This window comes from Uloborus diversus, chromosome 8, assembly GCF_026930045.1.
Source record: "Uloborus diversus isolate 005 chromosome 8, Udiv.v.3.1, whole genome shotgun sequence".
In the NCBI taxonomy this organism is placed as follows: Eukaryota; Metazoa; Arthropoda; class Arachnida; order Araneae; family Uloboridae; genus Uloborus; species Uloborus diversus.
In genome coordinates this window covers 2,716,618-2,741,772 of record NC_072738.1, presented here as the reverse complement: position 1 = coordinate 2,741,772, position 25,155 = coordinate 2,716,618, and the positions used below count along the sequence as shown (strand labels likewise).

At 34.6% G+C, this 25,155-nt stretch overlaps 2 protein-coding genes across 2 annotated transcripts in view; both read left to right on the top strand.

Moving 5' to 3' along the window:
* The window catches only part of LOC129227403 (fatty-acid amide hydrolase 2-A-like), a 49,918-nt gene extending 44,307 nt beyond the window's left edge, over positions 1–5,611 (top strand). Inside the window, exons 6-7 of the mRNA XM_054861954.1 lie at positions 2,346–2,441; positions 3,112–5,611. Coding sequence (XP_054717929.1) covers positions 2,346–2,441; positions 3,112–3,699 — 684 coding nt within the window. The 3' untranslated portion in view covers positions 3,700–5,611. The remainder of the gene's footprint in view (positions 1–2,345; positions 2,442–3,111) is intronic.
* A 10,532-nt stretch (positions 5,612–16,143) lies between these two features.
* LOC129227620 (fatty-acid amide hydrolase 2-A-like) overlaps positions 16,144–25,155 on the top strand; it is a 68,020-nt gene continuing 59,008 nt past the window's right edge. The window contains exon 1 of the mRNA XM_054862210.1: positions 16,144–16,293. The gene's annotated coding sequence lies outside the window, so the exon portion shown is untranslated. The remainder of the gene's footprint in view (positions 16,294–25,155) is intronic.

Here is a 25,155-nt window from a genome sequence, read left to right as displayed (position 1 = left end):
AAAATCAAAAGGTCTTTTGGTTCGCCTGTATATTTACAAATAATGTATGGTGAATTTTCTCGCCAGTTGGCTTGTACCCATCTTACGGTTCCACGTTATGATAATTTCGTATCTCGCCAATTGGCTTGTGCCCATGTTACGGTTCCACGTTATGATAATTTCGCAATTTACTCGTCCATCTTATATTTTTTTTCTTAAAATTGGAATAGAAAAAGAACCACATCGAATTTTCGAAAAATCGCTTCGAGGTGCACACCCCCATGCTACAAACTAACTTTGTGCCAAATTTCATGGAAATCGGTCGAACGGTCTAGGCGCTATGCGCGTCACAGTGATCCAGACATCCTACAGACATTCTCCGGACAGAGAGACTTTCAGCTTTATTATTAGTAACTAGTGATACCCGCACGGCTTTGCCCGTAATAGAAAAATCAAAAGGTCTTTTGGTTCGCCTGTATATTTACAAACACTGTATGGTGAATTTTCTCGCCAGTTGGCTTGTACCCATGTTACGGTTCCACGTTATGATAATTTCGCAATTTACTCGTCCATCTTATATTTTTTTCCTTAAAATTGGAATAGAAAAAGAACCACATCAAATTTTCGAAAAATCGCTTCGAGGTGCACACCCCCATGCTACATACTAACTTTGTGCCAAATTTCATGAAAATCGGTCGAACGATCTAGGCGCTCTGCGCGTCACAGACATCCTACAGACATCAAGACATCCTCCGGACAGAGAGACTTTCAGCTTTATTATTAGTAAAGAAGATAAAGATAAAGATAGCTAAACGACTCAGGGTGCATCAGACACGTAGTTGAGAAAATCATTCATGGGAAATTCTGATTACTTTTTTCCAACAACCAGCTGGCAGTTTTGGCGACGAAACAGTTAAAGCACAGAGCACTTTCTTTTCTCAACCAGTTAGTATTTACTGACTTGTTGGGTCATTGGTATAAACACAATATCGCATCGGAAAATTCATGTGTCGTGGTTGTTCCCATTGAATTGCTTCTTTTGAGATCGTATTCGAGTTCCGTTAAAATGCTTTTTGCTCAATATGCTATCTTTTTTATTTCAAAAACAAGAATGGAATACGACGGGACAAGAAAGATATGACATGGTTGAATATTAATATATACTTTTTAATGCCAAAAAGACTTCAAAAATATTTAATTTTCCAGTGGAAGAGGAAAAATGTATTTAAAGGGGAAAAAAATCCCGTCGGAGCTGGAAGAGAGGGCGATTTCTGAATTATACGAGTTAGAAATTATAATGTTACTTACGCACTAAACAGTGTTAATTTGTCCTTCATCGTGATCTCTATTCTTTTGGTAATTTACTTTTATTAAGGTATCCGACTGTGTTAGAAGACAGTTTTCAAAAAATAACTTGGACATTTTTTAATGTTATTTTTTATCTACGTATGCTTAAAACTAAGGAAAAAATGTAAAAACAAGTTGCCAAAATATTATTTTTTGAAAATATTTGGCAAATATGAAGAAAAATAGCGAAAAAACGTGTTTTACGCTAACAGCTCTGGACAAAATTTGGTTCTAATCACACACAAATCCTTGTCGAATAGCATTTTTATGACACTTATATGTGTTTTGCTCTAAAATATTTGTTTTTCAAAAGAGTTCTAAAATATAGCTGAGTGAAGTTCTTGTACTGGAATTTTTAGAAACAAAATGATTTTGCTATAAATGATGCACATAAAAATATTACTAAATTTTGAAATTAAATAAGTAAAATCAAATAAGTTTTTAGAGGAAAACGGCAAGCATACAGGTACGTGTATTACATAAAACTAAATCAGAAAACTTTACATCAATTATTTGAAACATTTTTAAAGATATCATTGTTACAATCGACAGCTTTCTTTAAAAAATGTCATTCTTTATAAAAGGCATTTAAATTTCACTTCCGGTCTGGAGTTTGGTTTACGGCTCCAATAATACAGCCAAATCTCCACTTGTAAGTCACGTAGAGTAAAAACTAAGACAGTTTTGGAAAACTAATAAATCAGACTACAAAATGGAATCATAAAATAAAAAAAAATAAAAAAACATAAAAACGCAAATTTTATCGAAAGTGCAGATTATAACGCAGTCGGATACATTAAGTTCCTCAAACTTGAAGAAATTTGTTGGGGGGGGGGGGCAGGTTGCCCGATTTCAAATGTCACCTTATTTTCTGTCATTAGTTGAAAGGTTTCCAGATGGAACCAATATGCGGACTTGATGTGAAGAAGATTAGACCCTTAGATTTATCGGTTAAAGACCTCTAAAACTATCCCAAAAGTGTGTCAAAGCTATCATTAATTTTTTTTCTTAACTTTTAGGTGAATTTCAAGAACCTAAAGTTGTACTATATGATGAAATCTAAAGGTCCACTCATGGTTGACGTAGATCCAGAAATTACTGCAGCAATGAAAAAAGTGAGTTTTTATTTTTAGACACGTTTTTAGTTTAATTACCCTATACGATTTTATCGAGCAGTATAGAGACTCAATTTCTAAGAAAAAGTCTCCTCTATTTCACGTTTTGGCCATCTTGACGTCACATGCGCACGCATCTTCAAGTTGTCTGGAACATGTGCAATAGAAAGCGTATGGCATCAAGGCTGAATAGAGATGGAGTATAAGGTTCACTTCAAAACCTAGTCTTAAAGCTGATTCCACATCACTAAACGCCTTGATACTAAACCAGTTGCACCAGACGGTTTCTTTGGATAACCATCGTTATCGATAATATTTAACTATTCAATTGTAATCGACAAATCAGGAGCTTCTGGGTGAAACAGTTTTTTATTGATAGAATGAATTCCGGCTAGTGTTAACCAAATTTTCCAGAACCAATGTCGTGAGCTGAAAGCTTCCCACAAAGATTTTGTTATTTTATCCATTGGTGTGGAATCAGCATTGTGATTTAAATGACTATTATACAGATTTGTTTGATTTCAATACTGATTGTCGATTCACTTCAATACCGATTTAAAAAAAAAAAAAAAATCCATCTAAAAGTGAAGTTCGTAACGAACTCACAGATGATGAATTAAAACAGCTTTTGAATGACAACACAACTACATCCGTTATTTTCTTTTCTCAGGCTATTTCGCATTTTGAGACCACTTACGGAGTTCGAGCAACAGAGATCCAGCTTCCATCTTTGGGCATAGTCACGTGGATGTGTCTATACAATTTCGTGTACTCAGTCAAAGACATGAAGAAGCTGCTGACAGCCGGCAAGACTGACATCAACGTCTTCGTGGAGTTCCTGAAACGTCTTTTCGGTGCTTCCAAACTGTCTCTCATGGCTATCCTTGCCATGTTAGCCCGGAAAACGCCTTTCATCTTCAATTCCGAAAACGAAAAATCTTTCGCCAAATTGGAAAACATGTTCAGGGGAAAGCTGAACAGCGTTCTTGCAGACGATAACTCGGTGTTGTTGATGCCGACCTTCCCCATGACTGCACCTTACCACTACCAGGTGACGCTGCTGCTGCCGAGCACTGGATACACGGGTTTGTTCAATATGTTGCCCAATCCAGCGACCCAATGCGCCATGGGCCTCAGCAAGGAGGGATTGCCCATTGGATTTCAAATAGTGGGTCGCAGTGGTGCAGATCCACTCACCATAGCTTGCGCTGTGGAGTTGGAGAAAGCGTTTGGTGGTTGGGTGCCACCTGCACAATGATAAAAACTCCTTTAGCTATATTAAGTTGCATCTCCACCATCCTCTGTAATCTCTTTAACTGCACTAAAATCTCAACTATTTGCGTGTGGATTATCCGGCTTACAGATTGTCCGTGCACTTTGTAAATCACCAGTGTTTATGGATTTTCCGTCAGCCTAAAGCAAAGAATTAAGATTTGAAGTATTATAGTTAAAACTGTGTCAGACCAAGATAAGAGAATGTTAGCACATAAAAACTGAATTAAATGACTCTATCTTGGCTTTCTTCCATCAGGCTGATTGAAGAAAGCCATTGACTCGATTATCGATGTAAGGATTATCCTTCTTGCGGATTTTCCATACAGTCATTATTTATTTCGGATTTTTTGTTCACGTAAAAAAACTCTTTTTAAAGCAATCGAAGTATTATCTGTGCAATCAGTGACTTTCATAAGAAAAACTAAAATATTCTAACGGCTGTGATATACCTGACTCTCCTCTTGGTTGAAAAATCATCAACTTTTGCGAAATTTCCGTGCATCGACAAATTTCTATTATCATTCAGATATTATGTGCACATGACCAAGAGGAAAAACGTGAAAAAGTTATTGTGATCAATGGATTTTAAGCGAGAATATTGAAAGTGAAAATAGTTTCTTAAGAGCAGTGTGTAAGTGGAAACAAAAGTCTTCCAGTGCTCGCTCTTGGGTGGAGCAATGTTTCTATAAAATACAGGTTCTTAAATAACGTACATATTTTAAGTCACATGCTTGGTGCTGCCATTAGAAACACGTACCACTAAATTGTGTAAACATTCATTTATAACTTGTAAGAGAAATCAACAAAATATGTTAAACCCATGGACTAAGGATAAGCCCAGTTTCCACATTAGGGCAATACCACGCTAGAGGTACAGGGTGTCCTGAAAAAGACTGACTATTTTGAAAAAATTATTACAGGAAAATGTTTAATGATAAAAATATAATTCTTGCAGAAAATTCATGTGGCGGGCAGTAAATTCTTTCCCTTGAAAGTGCGAATGTTAGTTCAACAATTTTCTAATAGATGGCATTTCAGGTACTAAGCCCATGAATCAAAGAAAGACTGAACACTACATCATAATTATTCGAAAAATGTTTTTAATGAACAAAATTACGTAACAATTTTTCAAAATATCGACCGTCGGCAGCAACCACGTGTCGCAATCGAAGGAAAAATCGGTGAATTTCAATTCTTCGTTTTTGATTTTCAGGTTTACTATCTGCCGCGCCATCTAATGAAAAATTTTTGAACTAAAATTTGGAACTCTGAGAAAAAAACTTACGGAGCACCACATGAATTTTCTGCAAACATTTATTTTTCATCATTAAGCGTTTTCCTGTTATACATTTTTGAAAACAGGCAGTCTTTTTCAGGACACCCTGTAAATGGCGTTGTATTGATTGGGGTCATTTTTAAGCATTCGCTGCGTTAAGGTGTCAACATGAAACCGCATCAGGTTAAACTCACGGTATCAGTTGACGAGCTGAGCGATCTCCTATCAAGCCAAGTAGTCTTCAACTATGGTGTTTCTCGCAGGTAATTTAATTTCGCCATTGAAAAGAGACTAAGTATGAACTTACTTGTGCTCAACCTTGACCACCAGATTCCTCTTCATGTTGACAGACGGTTTCGAGGTTTGTACCTGGAAGACAAGGCAGCAAGCAGTCTACTTTATTTTTAGTCCACAGCTCAATCAAATGTAGTATTGTTGTGTGATCAACATTGGACTCTACTTCAGGAGAAGTGAAAGCAGAAGTAAATAAAGCAACGTGACACTTGGCAAAAGTGCTATCTGCTTGGTGTTGGGAAGACTGGAAACATTGCCACTGCGAATGACGTATGGAGAATCAAATGTTTTTGGACTTCTGCAACTTCTTTCAGAAATCATGTTAAGAATCAATAATTTAAATATAAATATATATATATATGAAGAAATGAGAGGCTTCCTTCTTTGAAAATGTCATGTGTTTTGGGATGAAAAGTGCAGTTAAATGTTGAAGGGGGAAAAAACTCGGCTGATTGATTGGGCATGAAATTTTTTTTCTTCATGACTATTTGTTAGCGGATTAAATGAAGTTTCTTTTTACCCTAGTGTGTTTCTTTTAAACCCAGAGATTAGGAGATAGGTAAAAAACACACCATTTGTTTCCCATGAGGTTTATTTAGGAGGATAATCACACTGAACTCAATCAGGTTAGACGCTAAAGAAGCTCTACACCAACAATACTCAACCTTGTGGCCAATTTACTTATGCGCTGAATTTATGGGAAAAAAATAACTTACATAAAAATTAAGTCTTCCAAAAGATAGGAAAAAAGGAAAACTACGTTGGTGTCCATTTATCCGGAGTGCAGTATGTGTGGGATAAACGGAAACACCTGAATTTCATATTAAAAGTAGTTTGAAAAGGGTAAATTCATAACGAAATGTCTTTATTAACTTTCCACGTGACAAGTAAAACCAGTTGAAACCAGTTAATTCACATTTAATACTCCAAAAAAGTTGGAAAAAGGAAAAACTCGGTTGTTTTCATTTATACCCAGAGTGCAGTATTTATGGGGAAAATGGAAACACCTGAATTTCAGCTCAAAAATAGCGGGAAGTGTTGAATTCAGAATTAAAAGATTTTAGTAACCTTCCGCACAACTCGAACCAGATGAAACCAGTTACTTCACATTTAATCCTCCAGAATGTTCGAAAAATGAGAAACTCAGTTGTTTTCATTGACCTCCAGAGTGCTGTATTTATGGGGGGTAAATGGAAAAACCTGAATTTCACCTCAAAAATAGCAGCACAGTTTAAATTCATAATTAAAAGTTTTTAGTAACCTTCCACACGACAAGTCCAACCAGATGAAGCCAGTCACTTCACATTTGAGGCAGTTAGAAGCAAAGGGATGTAAGTGGAAGCTTTGAAGTTTTGAGTAAAACGCGTTTAAAGACCTAGGAAGGCTTTCATTGAAAAGTTTTTCCAAATCATCTGTATAACAGCGCCTACCACGGCTACTGGTACAGTCTCTTGCCCCCAAACTAGATGAGTGGTTCACCTACCATTTGTACTGGTTATCTCAAAGTTTTTAATTTTGCCACGTGCATCCGTTTGCTTCTCACTGCCTGATAGACCTGCTGTAGAGAGGAAAATGTAAGATCACTCAACTTCAAAAAACAACTTCATTCGCAGTATCATCTTCAAACAATGAAGACGCCTACACGATAGGGAAGTTTTCGATTTTTTAATTTTATTTTTATATGATAGAGTAACACGTATGAACATCATAGGTGAAAAAATTTCTGCGATACGATAAGTAGTTTTTTTTTAGATTAATTTTTAAAGTTCAAGCGATTGTGACGTCAAATGGCACAGGAAGTGACGTCATGCGCTCTTCCGGCGCGGGTGAAGCCGAAGGACGTGCAGTTGGCTTCGAAGACGAAACGTAAGGCTTACCTCCTCGCATTTAACTCCTCGCGTTTCTGGAACATTAAACCTCTCATCCTCTCGGAAATATTCGAATACCATCATTGATGTTACTTGAGGAAGATTATTAGATTGTGTTTTAACGAATCCGGCCTCCATAGTGTGTTCAAAAGGATTATTGAATTCCTAAAAAATAAAAATATCAGCGCGTTCAAAATGTCCGTAGCGAAAACAAGGGATCTTCGGCGGAAGGCTGCCCATTAGTGCCCTGTGACGTAAGCTCGCGACGTTTCAGAAGAGCGCACTTTTGCGCGTGGATTTTTAAAAGTTCATTAAAAATCAATCACGGTGTTTTAAAATTCGGCGATGGTGAATTTTTTCGTTTTGAGGGTCAATTAACAATATCCAATAGTCAAAATATGAACATTTAATAGATTGCAACTTCCCTATTGTTTGTAAACATTTGAAACCCTCAGAATCTCTTTCATATGTTACCTAGCCTTCACTCACTAGCGGTTTAGTTTCAAAAATTGCCTCAAGTGTGGTTGTAGAGTTGGTTTCCATCCAGCCTATGCTCCTTTTTACCCTCAACAATCTGTTTTCATTTACACCCCTCAGAATAATTAGTAACCTTATGCTCGTCGGTCAAACAAGCTCCTTCATAAAAGTGGCAATTTAATTGACTAACAAATTGGCTGTAAGGCAGTAAGAAAGGAAGGTAGCTTGATCACGGAAGGTCACCTTAAACGCGTAAAACCTTTTATGGTGTAACATTGATCACATTTCGTTAAATCCATAACAGCCGATAACAAAAAACGATTGTTAAAACAAACCTAGTCTCTATTTTTCCTCAGTAAAAATCGTAATGTCATTTTCTGAACTTAAAGCCATTAATGCTTCTGTGAGAGTGAAGCAGTTCTTCCAACACTAAATGAGCCCACTTTCTTGAATTCCAACTTCGATTTTTAACCACTTACTATACGGCTCTGAAACATGGACTTTGAACAGTCAAGAAACTAGTAGAATTCAAGCAGCAGAGATAAAATATTTGCGATCACTGAAGAACTGCACTATCCTAGACAAAATAAGGAATGAATCTATTCGAAGGGAATTACAGGTATTCAGCCTCAATGAAAAAATTACAGAATATCGTAAGGATTGGAAAAACCATGTTCGACGTATGGCACGAGGGAGACTTCCAAGACCAAGTTCCACCTTTTATTACAGACCAAGGGGCAAACGAGACGGTGGCAGGCCCAGGATGCGGTGGGGCGACCAAGAAGCCGGAACAGGCTATATGCCTAATCTTTGAAGGAGATGATGATTTTTAACCTTATATAACTCTGTCTCTCTCTCCTTTACTTTTTTCAGAACATCATTTTTAACTCTTAAAAAACTATTTGAAAGCAACATTTATCACTTTTCGTTTAAGAGAAAACTGAGAAATATTATGAAAATGTTATTCATATACGCGCATTCTATATTTTTCGACTAAGAAAATATGTCAAAAATATAGTTTTGCACTTTCAAATTTAAAGATTTTCTATTTATTTGTTTTAGGTTCTTTTTTTTTTTTAAATTAGCGTGAGGTATTTGAAACTTTTTAATAATTGCGACCTAGTTTACAATCTTAATTTTCATCGCCTTACACCTCCTTGTAAAATAACAGCATGAATAATTATGCATTTTGACGCATAAGCTCCGACTTAAAGTAAAATCTGCTCTAAAACTGGAAATTAGGTTTTATGGTTAGATTCCAACAATTTACATCAAATAGTTATGATTTTACTTAAAATGTTTTTGAACTTGCTGAAGCGAGCTCAACCCCCTCCCCTCTCGTTAGAGTTATCCTGCGCCACAGGTTAAAAGGGGTGCGTCGCAAAGTTTGAGAATCGCTGTGTAAAACTGTTTAGCTTTATAGTGAAGCTTAATTTTATTATTAATAGTTTTATTGAAACAATTCTTAAATTAGGATCGATTCTTCAATATTTAACTCATGCAATAAGATAAGAAACTGAAAATTTTGGAATTTTTGCAACTATTTTTATTTATTTATTTATTATTATCTTTTTTTTTTTTTGATTGAAGCTTAGGTACAAAATAATAATTCAGTTTTTCTGACGCAAAGACTTTAATTCCCCAAGGCTTTAACGATAATTATTTTATGTGTTCGATAAATAAATGAATAAATAAGTAAATAAATGAAGAAAATGAAAAAAAGAGTTCTTTTATCTTTGTTTTGTGCACAAGGTGTTTCGAGAAAGTTTGCTCGAAGCAAATCCATTTGCACTAGGATCTGTGTACAGCTGAGCTTCCATGCACAGCCTAAAGTTGAACTCTTTTGACTTGTTCAAAACTGAACAAATAAAATGCAAAAGTGAAACACTGAAATCCATTACTCCCACTTTTATCACGTTTCTCTTACGAAATTTTTATTTGTTAATATTTGAGGAATTTAGAGCAAAGTGCATGAAGTTCATTTCGACTTAATACACTTTCGCCCTGAATGCCTCAGTTATGAACGTTAAATTTCATTGACAAAATCTAAAACGTTCAGAGCTAAAGTGAATCAAGTTGAACTCGACTTGATCCACTTGACCTCTAAATGCACAGTTTATTAAATTAGTTAATAAACTGTGGACAAATTTATAATTTAATTATTAATTATTAAAAAAAATGTGGACATTGTTAAGGATAATTAAGGATAGTTAAGGTAAAATTATGGACATTGTTAAAAGTTTTATTTATTTTTTTTATTTATATTGTTGTTGAACTGTGATGTTGCCATTCCAGTACATGGGAAAAACTAATTCTCGCGATATTAGAACTTAGAAAACGTAATTTTATAGCTATGAAAGTTTCATACATTTTCAACTATAATTTATATCTTTTTTGCTGATAATAGTGGAAATATTCTCGCCACATTGATTGAAAATAAAAATTTTAAAGTAAAGCTTTAAGAGAATCATTTGTTTAGGAAAAGAACGGCATTACTTTCCGATCCCACTAATACATGTTTTACTTTTTTTTTTCTATTTTGTCGTTTCATTCATTATTACAATTGTACTTACTTCTTAGGGAATACCTAGATAACTTATTTTTTGATGATTGGTACCACTTTTAAAATACCCCCCATCTGTTAGTGTTTTTTCTTATAAGAATGAAAATAAAATACCTAAAAAGACAGTTTGAAGCATATACAAAATTGTAACTTTTAACTTACCGGCGGTTTTGCACGTCTTATCACGCCGTAGCAAGATCACGTCGCTAGCGTTTTACACGTATTTTTCTGACACTAAATTTTCGTTCTCAAACGGTCCAAGGCGTAGAATCCTGCGTTTCCTTTCCCCTCTCCTGAGAGCGGCACCCCGGAGCGCAGGGGCCCACCTTCTGTATTCACACATGCAAACAATACCCTTTCATCAGGTTGGGGTTTCAAGGTTCAGTGCATCCTTCTTATCAACGCAAAGATTTCTAAGCAAACCTCCTTGCTATTTATTGTAAGCATCTGCTAAAAGCAAAACTTGATTCCAAGAATGAAAAATCCACTTCTCTTTCTTCTAAGCTTAAAATTTACATTTAATTAATGATTGTGCTGTAAATGGATGCAACATAATTTAATCGACGACAATGACATTCAATTACATTTCAAATAAATTAATAAATAAAAGCCGTGAGATTTCAAATTGAACGAAAACAAACTAAGTATCCTTTTGGAAATAAATTTATAGCTACGGCTTTATTCGCTACTAACATATAATTTAGGAACTTTAACTGTTATAAAATCACAATGCTGTAAAAAAAACCAAAGAGTACACGTAAAAGATCAATTTTCAACTTTTATGTGCACTTACGTCGCGTTTTACGCACATTTAGGCAGATGTTGTACTCAAAACACATTATAAAAAATATAAAAAAAAGGGATATTTTTTCAAATTTATTTACTCTAACTGATTGGCCTTGGGTTTTGGTCGCAAATTTCAATCATTAATATCAGAAATATTTTAAATTCACCGATTCTGTCTAATACTTCAGCTTATAATTATTTTAATCACAAAGAAAAACAAACATTTATCTCTTAGCATACAATTTCAATTCTGTATAAGTATAAAAAAAACTAAATAAACAATATATAGTAAGAGCAAAAATTTTGCACAACACCAGGCAGCTATTGTGTTAACATTTATCCAAAAAAAAAACTTCAGTTGTTAGCAAAGAACAATAATAATATTTTTTTATATTGTTATTAAAAATGGAAAAGTATATAAAAATGAATAATTTTCAAAAAAAAAAAAAAAAAAAAATCAAAAATTGAATCGTTTGTAGCTTTTTCTTTTCAATAAAAAATAAAGAGCCTCGGAATTTTTTTCATTGAGAGGGGGAAGAAATTCAGAAGAATGGGACCTGACTCTTAGTAAAGGAAATTTCTATGGAGTTGCTTAAGATCTACAGTATTTTGTAGGAAGATGGAAATGGGGGAAATCGTTAAGTGAGAATTTATAACTATTCTTTTATGTAAAAAAAGGAATAATAATAAATAGAGAAAAATAAATAAAGATTTAAACCGTTTTATAATTAAAATAAAACTTCAGCAGAGCTTAACTATTTGTACTTTATTAAGCAACAAATCCAGAATTTTCATTGATCTCAATTTTCCCAAAGCCTGATATTTATCTCAAATCACTCTTTAATCTGTGCGATTGCTTGATACAAGTCATATGATCTTTCAATTCCTTGGAACAACTTAAGCAAAAATAATTATAAAACCTTGATTTTTATAGAAAAATCATCATAATTCATGCTTCATACTAATTAATAAACCTTTTACGGGGATGAAAATTCGTAAAATTATTTTAACAACTTTTTTGCTGCGACTTTTTTTTTACCACCATAATTTAAAAGTATTTCGTTGTTTACTATTTTTTGCTTTAATTGTGTTTTCATAACTTTGATTTGATACCTAGTTCGGTCACTTAGGTCTTAACTACTAGCAGGGGCACTCCGAAATAAAATGAGAGGGGGGGGGGGGGGGAGAGGTGGATTCTCAAATTTTCGAATGAAGTTCTACTTTTTCCAAATGATAAACATGAGCATGCACATTATATCATACTTACATAACATCTAATGAGAAGCAACATTATGCATCATTAAAAACAATTTTTAAAATTTGAAAGAAGAATCTCAATGTTGCATTAGTGTTTCCACATTTTTCAAATGAGAATTTTTTGGGGAGGTTACACTGTCCTTCTGAGTCTCTCATCGAGGCGCCCCATACTAGATCCCATGTGATTGTCAGTGTTTCTTTAATAATAGCTTTGTTAAATACGCCATAATTCAGTGAATGTTGGATTTAGTATTTGTTTTCCGATTTTCAAACGGGATCCTAGACAGTCCCGATTTTCATTCAAAAATCCAGTGTCCCGGCCAGTTTACTTCACGTCTCGGTAAAATATAAGTTTCATTACAGATGACCAAAAAAATATAAAAATAATTAACCGTGAAGGATTATTTAAAATAATAAATTTTTCATTTCTGTACCTCGTAGCCAGACTGACGTAAGTCCAAAAATTTGATTTTTCTGTTTATTACTGCTAGGGTTCGCCGATATATATCCGATATTTGTTCTGAAAATATCATGATATTTTGATATTTTCGATATTTATTTTTCCAACTACGGTATTTTCAGTATAAAAATTATATTAATCATAGTAATATAGCTCATTTATTATTAAAAATACCTAAAAAGTTATGCACTATAGTTTTATGATGTATTATTACACATTAATATAACAAAATAATGTATTTTTTTTATTCATACAATTATTAGTAATGTAACAATTTTAATGCATATTAAAAGTACCTAATTAAATGTTAACCATTGGTTGGAACAAAAGAAAATGTCTTATGACTGTGCCCCTGACTGTTGCATATTGTTTTTTTCTGAATCATATAACTGTGTAAAAGTAGCTAACAGAAGACAAATGAGTAGAACAGCTAACGCTATATTAACTCTATTAAAATTGACTAAAATGTAAAATGGAATATTAGATATGAATAATTAAAGAAACCTTAATTTTAAGTCTGCACATTATAATAATAAATAAAGAGTGATTTGAGGATGCATTTACTATTTTGAAGACATTAGTTTGCGTTGATTGAAAATATCGGATATTTTACATATTTTCGAAAATTGCACTCATATGACATATTTTTTTCTCTTCTGTAAAGTAGCGTATGTGAATCACGTTAGTTTAGCTCTGAGGTACAGATTTGTAATTTATGAGCTATAAAATTACTATCGGATTTGCTTGTAAGGAATTTTACAAAAAGATTTAAAACAAAAAAGACTTTCTAAAAAAGTCCTAGCCAATGCAATAAACAAGTAAATATTGTTCAAAATTCAATTCCTCATTTCTTGCTGAAGTAACTTCAAAAGATTAACGTTTACAAAATAAATTGTTTAAATGTATCTGCTTGCGTCATGTATCATTTATTATTCCTGGTTTAGGCTGATAATTAGTAATCATTTATCCATAGCATTGAGAATAAACTACCTTTTAAAACACTCTGAAAACCAGCCGGGGTGTGTACCTTTTGAAATACCCACGGTGGGGGGGGGGGGGGTCCTGGTTGAACATTTCGGAAATAAGGCAAGTCTAGGTATACCGCTATTACGATCACTTAGTCTCAAATATGGCGAGATTCGAAACATAAAAATGCACAAATAAAAAATATATATACATATACAAACATAGTATGTAAAAAGTATGCATAGATGTATAAATTTGCAGTGCTTTTTTCCCCCAGCGTTAAAAGAAAAACAACGAATTGCTGTTGCGCGGAAGGGGGGAGGGAATTCCTTTATTGCTTTTTATTATTACGTATCATTTCAGGTTATGCAAAACATTACAATCATAACTAAATGCATTTAGCTATTTCATATTGAAATAACTTGTTCCAAATATTGTTTTATAAATGTTGAATATGAGTAGTTAAATTCAATAATAAAATATGTGAATAGTAATTTAGAGCAGTAGTAGGAGATAGCAATTCCAGAGATTTAAAGTCTAGATTATTACTTCATAAATATTACAGAAAGTAGTGATTAGTAAAACACGACTGGCTGAAAGGAATTCAACTCGTTTGCTACACGTGTTGAGGGGAGAAATGGGCGGGACGGACCTTGGCAGCATGTCTGGAGGAGTTCCACTCTTCCCTGCGACACGCGTTGAAAAGAAAGGGGTTGAGCTTTGACAGCACGTCCTGGTCAAAAGGGATTAAGTGCTTTTTATCTCCCTCCGAAAGGGGGAGGGAATTTCAAGATAAAAAGTATTGACCATTTCGAGCAGATAGCCATGTTCCCAAGGTGACCTTTTCCAGGTGAAATTCCGCTCGTATGTCAAACCGCCAGAGAGTTAAGAAAGTCAATTAATCAATTACACTATATGAAACGGCGATTTTCAACCTTTTTCAACCCGTGGGCCGGTAAAAAAATCTCGAAAAAAAAAAATAAAAAAAAATTTGCCGACTGGAGAGGATTTTAGCCAGGCATCCTTCCTAAAAAACTTGTCTACTGCGAATTAAAGAGCTTAAACTTTGTTTGCAAGGTTTTCATAACGATAACTTACAACAATATTTAAATGTAAAGTGAAGAAAATATGTTGATTATTTTGCTGAAGTAAACAAATGTTTGTTGAAAAACTGTAGGAAATTATAAAAACAATATCACAAAATTAGAAAAACAATGTGTGGGATTAATAATGATGATATTATTAATAATGACAATGATATTCTAAATATTTTTTAATAAAACATTTTGTTTTTTGTATTTAAGGAAGAGCTGCATGGTTAGAAGGAATATGACCGACACCAGCTTCGGGCTCTTACCCCAAAATCAGTCCGTTTGGCCCAACGGCTTCCACTCTAGGCACAGTTAAGGATTCGGGAGGAAAGTGACCGACTCCGACTCCTTTACCCCAAAAAGAATCCAACTCCGAAGCTCTGGGAAAAAAAACGAAAGCCGTTCAAACTTGGTACCGGAACGGCACCGGTGAGAATGCCTGCTCCAGAGCAATGAAATTTGAAATGGGAGAAAAAGAACGTTTATTTAAAAAGAAGAAAGAAGTTTCAAAACTGCAATGGGGTTGTTTCCTTCAATCAAAAGTACTACTTTTAGTGGCTGAAATTGATAGAATAAGCAAAAAAAAAAAAAAAAAACCATGGAGCGAGAAAAAAACTTTCATTTTCCCAACGCTGCATTTTTAATTATGTTTTAAAATGTCCGATTTTGAAAATAAGGCGTGGTCTTTATGACGTCATAAATGATGTACTTTTGGCGCATCTGTCTGCCACGATTCCACGTTATGAAATCAAGAAGCGAATTAAATATTGCACTCTACGCTTGCTATCAACCCTATCGTTGCCATTACACGTGAGTAAAGAAGCAAATTAAATATTGTGCTCTGTGAATGGCAGCACGAAATGGCATTTCATCATTTGTGATGTCATCGGCAGATGCGTAAACAATGAAAGCGCACCGATTTAAGTATTTATTTTTTAAATATTAAACTTAAACAAATTATTTTAAAAATGGTCAAACCCTATGTTTTCAAGCATGCTCTTTCAGAAAAAAAAAAAAATACTTTTAAACTTTCGGAAACGACCCAATTCCTAGTTGCTAAAACTTTAATTGGTCTAAAACAAATTAATTTTTAATCTATTTTTTAATGAGATATTACGGTCTCTTTTTACGGAAAACTGGTCTAAAATGCGGAAAATGCAGTTAACATTCAAAACCGCTATCAATTCACCTCATTTTTTTTCTTAATACTCATTTCACATTAAAACAAAGAAACATGCCCCTGAATGACCCGTGGCTATCCCGAATCTCCTTCCGCCTGAGCGACCCTGAACATTGTTTGTCCGCAGATATTTCTCCCCACTTTTCCTCCGCGAAAAACAAACAAAACCTTTCCTCTTGCCGCAACAAAAAAACTCGACAATATTTTTCTTATCTTTGTGTTGAAACTCAACGCGTGGAGATGGGAAAAAACACAAGAGTGGTGTGCTGCAGGGGAATTATAACGAAAAACAGCGAAATATGAGGTTGAATTTACTACCAGAGGTCGAACCTTTTCTGGATTAATTTTAGAGAATTCGCGTAAGTACAAATATTCAATGTTTTGATTTATTTCAGACTAGTATAACTGATACCATGCTGGTGTGTAAAACTAATTTTAGCTACCAGGTTGTCGGTAATCTCAGCTTCAATGAGATAACAACTGGCTCCACCTCAGTTATTAACTATTCCAGACTAATGAGTAGCGGGTTCAAAAAAACTTTTTTTCAGCTAGAGTTCAGGATACCCCTTATTTTTCTTAGACTTACTAATGGTATTATGCTTTAAAAGTTTTAGCTTCTTACTCAAATTTTAAGAGGATGCTCAATGATTCCTTCATTTAACATTAGCCGTAGCATAGAAAATGCCACAAATTTAGAAACATTTAATTTCCCCAGCTTTTTTTTTTTTTTTTTGTAGATAATTGTTTTGTTGCAATGTAAATGCATATAACTCGTGTATATTATAATATGTAGCATTGTTTTTTCAGTTCAATGCAGTTTTTTTAGCCCCTCCTCCCATACCAATGAAGCTTGGGGGAGGGGGTTGAGCACCCTCTTTCAGTTGAAATAGGAAGCTAAAATTCTTCCAGTATATTACTATCCGCAAGTCTGAAAATATTGAGGGGTGTCCTGTTATGTAGGAGAAACTTTTTTTTAAATGTATTTTTTGAATCATCCTACTGATAAGTTCATAACATTGACGAAAGTGCAGTCTCTGGATGTCATAACCGGGCAGTACATATTGTTACAAATTCTGTAAATAGTAATTATTGTAGTACCGTAACCTGTAAATAGTTTCTCGTAATAAATATACAACCCCTATACATTCGGCTGAAGTATACGATCCCCCTATTTTTTTTCATTGATAAAATTTGTGAATGAAATAAGATAATGGCCTACGAATTTCGAGAAGTATTTCGAATGTTGTGGAAACTTTTCGATGTTTATAAAAGCGTCCCGCGTGATAAAAATTTAGTTTCGATTGAGAATTTGTACTGAGAGTGTATTAGCTCTGTTTATTGCGAGGCATTTCGCTGTGTTGTTTTTCGTATTTGGGAGCAAATACGTGTGTAACCGTTGAGTTTACGGTGTTGTGTGATATTTGCTTAATTGCTGATGATTAATTTAGCAGTTGTTGACGATCTTTCCTGTACATAGTGTAAATAAATTTCCTGTATTTTTAATCAAGAACTGTGTTGTCCTTTCAAGAAAGTTGGAAGTCGCACCGGATCCGTTACAATATTTTGCATGAAAAGGAGACCTAGTTAGATCAGTGTTTCCGAAACAGTGAGTGGCGACCCAATGGCGACTCAATAGTCAATTTCTGGTGAGTCGCGATATTCCAATGATTTAGAGTACCGTTAGAGCAGGGATTTACAAACTTCTTATCGAGTCTTTTCAGTATATTTTGGTTTGCGGACATAATGGTGACAGTTTAGAAAAGTCATGAGATTTAAACTTGAGTGTCTATTCACTTCAAAAAAATATAAAAAAGTCGTCCCCTTCTTTTCGCCAACACGAAATTTCCTACCCCTCCTCCGCTTTCAAGCTTACCTTTTGAGATATTTAAAGATTTCATATCGGCGAAACAACAGAAGCTTGGGAAACATGGAGAAATGAAAGTTTGTTTCGGCAAAACGGTCTATTGTTTTTGTTTATTTATACATTTTACTTCCTTTTATAAAAAAGGAAGTATTGTATTCGCGAAAAAAATTTCACTCAAAAATCGGCCTTAATTTCCATTTTGCTCACCCCCGAATGAATGTTGAGTTTATTTTTCAAACCGACCACATGTGGATATATGCCTAAGAACGTAGAGACACCCGAAATATCCATTTTGACGATCCCAGAGTTCATTACAACGAGTTTTCTCGTGACGTCCGTATGTACGTATGTATGTGTGTACGTATCTCGCATAACTCAAAAAAGGTATGTCCTATAATATGTCCTATAATATAAGTTGAAATTTGGTTCGTAGATTCCTAGTGGGGTCTAGTTGTGCGCCTTCCCTTTTGGTTGCATTCGGATGTTCCTAAGGGGTCTTTTACACCTTATTTGGTGGAAATCATTGTTAATTTCAATGCTAACTTAAGTGGTGTTATAATTTGTCAAACATTTGGCAATATATCGCCAAGCTTTTGGCCACCAAGTTTTGTCACCAACTGTGGCGATTTTTTTTTTTTTTAATTTTTAAATCTGGCTTTAATTCGACCAATGTTGGTGATATTTAAAGAGTTAACCACTGAATCACATTAAAAATGCCAATGATGGGGAAATAAATCGGTGTAAAACTTTTTTTGCTTCGGTTCGCAAGAAACTAGGAGTGAAAATAATTAGTGTTTCCTTGATTACTTCAAGGCGCTTTTATCATTAAATTGGCGTAAAAGGAAGTCATGTGATGCATCAGCTCGTTTTATTTTAAGTCATGGGTGTCTTTCACTTAATTTTTTCCCCTTCTTTAAACGGTTAAAAACACCATTTCAGACAAGTAAATATTACTGACGATTAAACTATATGATTTGTTAATTGCCTGGCGCGTTGATAAGAAATCGGTGGTAGAGTTTCCAGATATTGAAACAAAAATACTAAACATCCTCTAAATATGCTACAAAATACTACATTCACAAAATGCTGCAAAATATTGCGCAGTCTAGGGAAAGCAAATAGAATTAAAGGATATCAGAGCTGTGGTAAGTTGTTAATGATGTTTTCGCATTTAAATTATGTACGTAAAATCATCAAATCTGTATCGTATATGAAACCTTTCTAATAATAAATATGTTAAATATTCATTTCCCATTTTCCGAAAAATATTGTCGGCGAACCAGGAGAGTAACCCATTACAGTTTTCCCTATTCGAAACTCCAATAATTTATAGGGGGTGCTCTCTATTGGCGGATGAAAAAGTTAAAACAAACAAATGCCGTAACTTATAACTTGCTTTGACGCTTTGTGAATGACAGTAATTTTTCATCGTGTTTGTGGGAAGCTTTCTCTTCTATTCTGCTGAAATTACATTATACCACAAACTGTCTGAAGCCTGTAATTTACCCCAAAGAAAACACGTGGAATGGAATGTTTTACCTTTTTCTTTAGAATTGTTAATCACCGCAAGGTAGCGTATTCGAGCTCTGGAGTTGTGAATCCTGGAAATTTTCTCGTTGAAAGGGGAAAGGATATTTTAAGCGTCTGCGAAACGGGAGGGGGGGGGGACAAAAAAATTCGCACTTTATGAATGTTGGTGGAACAAATTATTTAAAGCATTTTTTTTAAAACTGTTTTGCTGAAAACAGTTTCCGGAAATTTTTTTTTCTACATGAGTTCTCATCTTTTGCATTAAAAAAAAAAATTCCTTGCCATTGCGAAACACGTAGCTGTTATTTAATTTGCATGCCTGTGAGTTATAATGTTGTAATTATGATATTAAAAGAATTTTATTCTGAAAAATGCACGTACTTGGTACACTGAAGAGAATGTGTAGTCCTTTTCTCACAGTAATTATTTAAAAAAAAAAAAAAAAATTATGACGTTAAAATTTCGAATGGACTTAATGTATCTACTTATATTTACTTACCTTGAAATGAGTTGAAAACATTTTTCGTGTCAGATTGCAGAGAGAAAGGAGGAGGTCAACCCTCCAGAGGGTTACGTACTACGTGTGCTTTTTGTTTTACGGTCTACGTTGCGATAGCCAAAAAAGTGAATATATTCATGCACGCTTGAAAACCTACTGTTCATTTCTGTAGACTTTCAATGTAAAGAAATCTTTCAGCATCCATATTGTATGATTACTCGGTATCTTAAGGGTCCCTTGAAGTTCTATTTGGCTTGGACACTCTCGGCTAAAATCAAACTCAATTTCTAGCTCAATTTCGTACCGTGGGTGCCCAGGTGCCTCCACCTAGCGGGAAACTAAGCTGCCAAATTCTCAAGATGGAATGGATGCTAACTTTTGGGGAACGTACAAGAACTGCAATGATGAGGAACTAATACATACACAGCCCCATTAGAAGCAGATAAACAAACCAATATTTTGAATACTACACCCTTAACAAAGGACATACTTATTTTGAGCAATTTTAAAGCACTTAGGGCTATTCATTTCCCTTCCACCACCCACCAGAAGTATTTATTGGTTGTGCCACTAATACCACCTTACAAAAATCAACCAAGATGATGATTTCTCACAGGGTCCCTTCCAGGGGTTCATTTCTCCGCCGGTCGAAGGAGCAATATTTTGATTCAAATTAAGGAATGAAAAAAATAAAGCTATAAAGACAACAGAAGACCAAGTTGTTTTACTCTCATAACTCAAATCAAAGAATGATATCCTTGTCACTCCTTATGTCTGGTAGCTCTTATAACACTAAAGTCAGCATATTAACGTTTTGAAAGAAAAATATTGATGTTATCAGTAAGTTACCAAGTAAGTTAGTATCTTAGTAGCATAGTAAGTTAGTTATCAGTAAGTTAACTGGAATCCTCGGCTGGAACTGATTGATCTGGCGGTGTGATTCATGTATTTCTGCCTTAGCCCTGGCTATAATCTGGTAACTTACTGATAACACCATGCCTTGCCATCAATCTTCGAGTTGAACCGAACCATTGCTTCGGTCACTCGTCTGGTCTGTGCTAAATTTAATAGGTACCAGTTTGTTAGGCACCCTTGGCTTCCTTAAGAGGTTTTCCACCTCCAGCTCAGTCACTTCCTCTCATGCCGGGCTGATGAGTGCTAATAAGCATGAAACTGCAGTCCTTGATTGGAATTGACTGAACTGGCGGTGTAATTCATGTAAAAATATTGATGTTTTTAAGTTATGCGCCGTAGGTTAAGTGCGAACAGTGATCAATACGGGTTTTATAACAGTGGAATCATAATAGTGGGGTGAAGTAAATGAAATTTACGTTAAAATACTTCACAGTTGGCTACCAGTACGCCCTTTTGAATTTAAATAGTACATGGGTAGACGAGTCCAAAAAGCCCGGGACACAAATTTTTCTGGCCCTCTAGCGGCATTGCTGGCGTCATCAATATGGCCGCCACGTTTTGTGATGCGAGTCTATATTGCCCTCTGTAACTCGGATTTGTATTTTGATATTAACATAAACGACTTCAGTAATTAGCACTTTAAGAGTTTGTCCTTTTAAAGTTACCACTGTTTTTATTACTTAGAAAAAAAATATTCACTTGCAAATATTTTTGTAACAGAGAATGCATATCTGTGCCTCTGTTTAGTTCACTAAAAGCAAAAATATTTGAATTGATATTTTTATAAAAAATATATGTATAAAAAGTTACCAAAATCACCAGTAATTGGCACCTGTACCTCAGTGTATGACACTTTGTGATCCAGTAATTGGTACATGTTAATAGAACGGGAAAATCGCTTTTTTTTTTTTTTTTTGCACTTTTAGATTACATACAAAGCATATCATCCTAAGAAACATAATTAATGTCAATTTAAAGTAGGTAATTTTACATAAATTAATGTTAAATCGCACATCTTGATGTTGGAAAAGTATTTTAGAGAAATAAAAATAAATTTGGGATGTTGCATGGAAAAATATATCGAGATTATTGCTATTTCATTAGTTGGTATGCAGTTTTGGTTTTACGAATTATAGCTCTATCCACAGAAAAGCAACATTAACCCGATGATTCTAAAGGATCATAAAAAAGGAAAGTATTCTTTACTGTCGCAATATCTGACGAATGGCCAAACATATTTGTTTTTTATTGCTTCTCTTAAAAATTTAACAGTATATTCTACAGGATTCAATTCAATAGTAGAACCCATTCAATATAGTTAATGCAAAAGTATCAGAAATCAAACTAGTGACATACTGCACAACACATTAGTGTTTATAGGCACATGTGCTAATTACTGGAGACTAGCAAAACTGAAGCACCAGTAAATGGCATCTATCATTACTTCAAAAATCCAAAAATGGACAAAAATATACTTCTACCCACTCAAAGTAACTCCTTTCCAACTAAACAAAACTTTTGACAACCAAAATTTAAAATATATTTTACGTCAGATTTTAATCGATTGATGTGCATGCTTCCCTTAAGCCAGAGAAGAAGCTTTTGCAACAAAAATGGCTGATGTGACACAAGCCACAATTGTTTATCTTTCCTATGCACTGTTACCATCTACTCTAATATGAATTGAAGTTGTAATCTTTAAAGTAAATGTACGAACACCCGGGGCTTGAAGTAATTTTGTTCTAAATTTCATGGCTGTAGGTGCGACGGGAGTCTTCTGGACGCACGTCCGCCATAGACGTTCTTTCACATTTCATTGACCTTACTTTTTTTTTTAAACACAGAGATACTATTTCTACAAGCTTGGTTTGCACTAAAAAGCATGAAAAAAATTAAGTACATGATTTCTTGACCACAACACTCAATAATTGGTTTTAGAGTAGAATTACGGTAACCGGGTCGCGTTGGCGAATTTTTTCAAAAACAGCCAAAGTTGTAACCTACACATACTGATCGCTATCTACACAAGGACTCTAATCACCATCCTCGACAGAAGAGAGGTGTAATGAAAACTTTATTCGTGAGAGCCAACAGAATCTGCGAACCGACTGCTATCGAGCATGAAATTTCCCACCTCACAAATGTTTTCAAAGCCAACGGTTTTTCAAAGCAAGAGATCAAAAGAGCCTTCCACCCCAAAATAAAAAAACAGCCACTTAAAGAAGATCCGATCAAGTCCACAGCCTACCTCCCCTACGTTGAGGACGTCACTGATAGAATCGAAAGACTTCTGCGACGCCACAATATCAAGACTGTTTTCAAACCCACCCACCGAACAGCGACTTATTACGATCTGTGAAAGATGCAAGAGATCCCTTGTCCGCCGCAGGTGTTTACAAGATTCCCTGTTCCTGCGGATCGACCTATATTGGAACTACTAAGAGAAGCGTCAACACTAGAATCAAAGAACATCAAAGAAATTGCCGACTAGGCCACACTCAGAAGTCAGCAGTCGCAGAACACACTTTTAGTGAGGGGAACCAAGACATCAAATTCAAAGAGACAAAAATACTTTCAAGGACTTGCCATTATTATGCGAGATTGAACAGAGAAGCCATCGAGATATTCAAACATCCAAATAATTTCAACAAAAAAGAAGAAGGAATAAAGATAAACAAGCTCTGGCATCCCATACTGAAAAGGATCAAAACAACAAGAACCTCCAGCCAATCAGAAACAAGGACGGACCTTCAGCTGAATCCCCAACAGCCAATCCCCGAGCAGGAAAAGGAGAGCCTAAGCTCCAATCAGGAAGCGATGAAGACAGACGTTCACCAGCCAATCCCAGTCCAGAACCAAGAGGACCCATGCCCTATAAATGTTGACAGCACTTCGACACTTGCATCAGTTGCCAAGAAGTCTCTTCCCTGGAAGTTACGAACTCGGAACCACTGAGGATGGCTGCCGCAGATGCAGCCGAAACGTTTGGAGAATATACACTCAGACCACGGCACAACAGCCCGGAATCCTTTCATAATATTGTCACCTACTACTCAATGTAAACAAAGTACTTCAATGTAAACAGAGGAAATCCACCAATAAGAATAGATTCAAAGAAAATGGGCGGAGCTATGAATGACTAAAACTATCACCTTGGTAGCAAAGTCTGTTAACTGTCTTTCTCTGATCGTAACCGCAAAGAAAAATAATTAAAACTCTTTTCCCTCTTTTAAATGATGATAATGTAACAAAATATACAAAGAAACATACTATTGAACCTAATTTAGGAAATCATAGAGTACAGCTGGCATTTTTTAAGAGAGAAAACAATTAAATACTTCAAAGAAAAAAAAGGGTGGGGGAGTGGATATTTGCAACAGGGGGGGATAATTGATAGTTTTCAAAAACATTTAATGCAAAAAAAAAAAAAAAAAAACTTAAGCTGTTTTTGGCTAACGTGCACATTTTATTCGAACAAAATACATAACTAGCAATAAGCTAAATGAGCATATAGCAAACGAAAAATTATGTAATGTTAACATTGTATTAAAATTCAAAAAAATTGCTAAATAAATTAAAAATGCTACCAAATGAAGTTAAAGCTCTGTTAAAATGTAAAACAACATTCTAATTAAATGATTCAACGCCTCCCTTAAAATTTAAATTACTCTACCAAAACACATTGAAACAAATTCTAAGGAACAAAAAAATGTAAAATAAATTCTAACAAAATTTAGCAACATTAAAAGTTGGATCGAAAACGACATTAAAGTATGAAATAAATCGTCAAGTAAACAGAAAACGCGCCATTAAGTACAGTTAAAGTGTAACAGTAAAACGAAAAAAATCTATTAGATAAATTAAACTACATGACAAGATCCAGTCAGAGAACGTTATCATAACTGCAAATTTTAATTTTATCTTACTGAACAATTACAATAATTAATAAATTTTAAATTAAAGATGGAACAATAAAACATGAAGGAAAGTACTTACGACGAGCAAAATCTAAAAAAAAAAGTATCCAAAAGATATTCGGAACTCCAGCGCTCGAATACGCTACCTTGCGGTGATTTACAAAACTGCAAATGAAACTAAAACATTGCCACTTTGCGTTCCACGTGTGTCTGTTGACGTAAACACAGGCAGTTTGTTCTGAGTATTTGTTAACGCAATCGATGTGTCTTAGTTTGCTTTCAGCTACAGAAATTAATTCGTCCCTTAGTTGTATTCTCGAGCTTCTCAAAATAATGTTAGTTTTCATTATTTCCTTAATAATTGGTGAAAGTGAAAATTCTGGATTAACAAACTTGGATAACGTTATACAAGAAATTTTTTTTTATTGTTTTGTATGAATTTGTAAGAATATGGGGTTTTTTTTAATCTTAAATTAATTAAACTTACCATATTTTA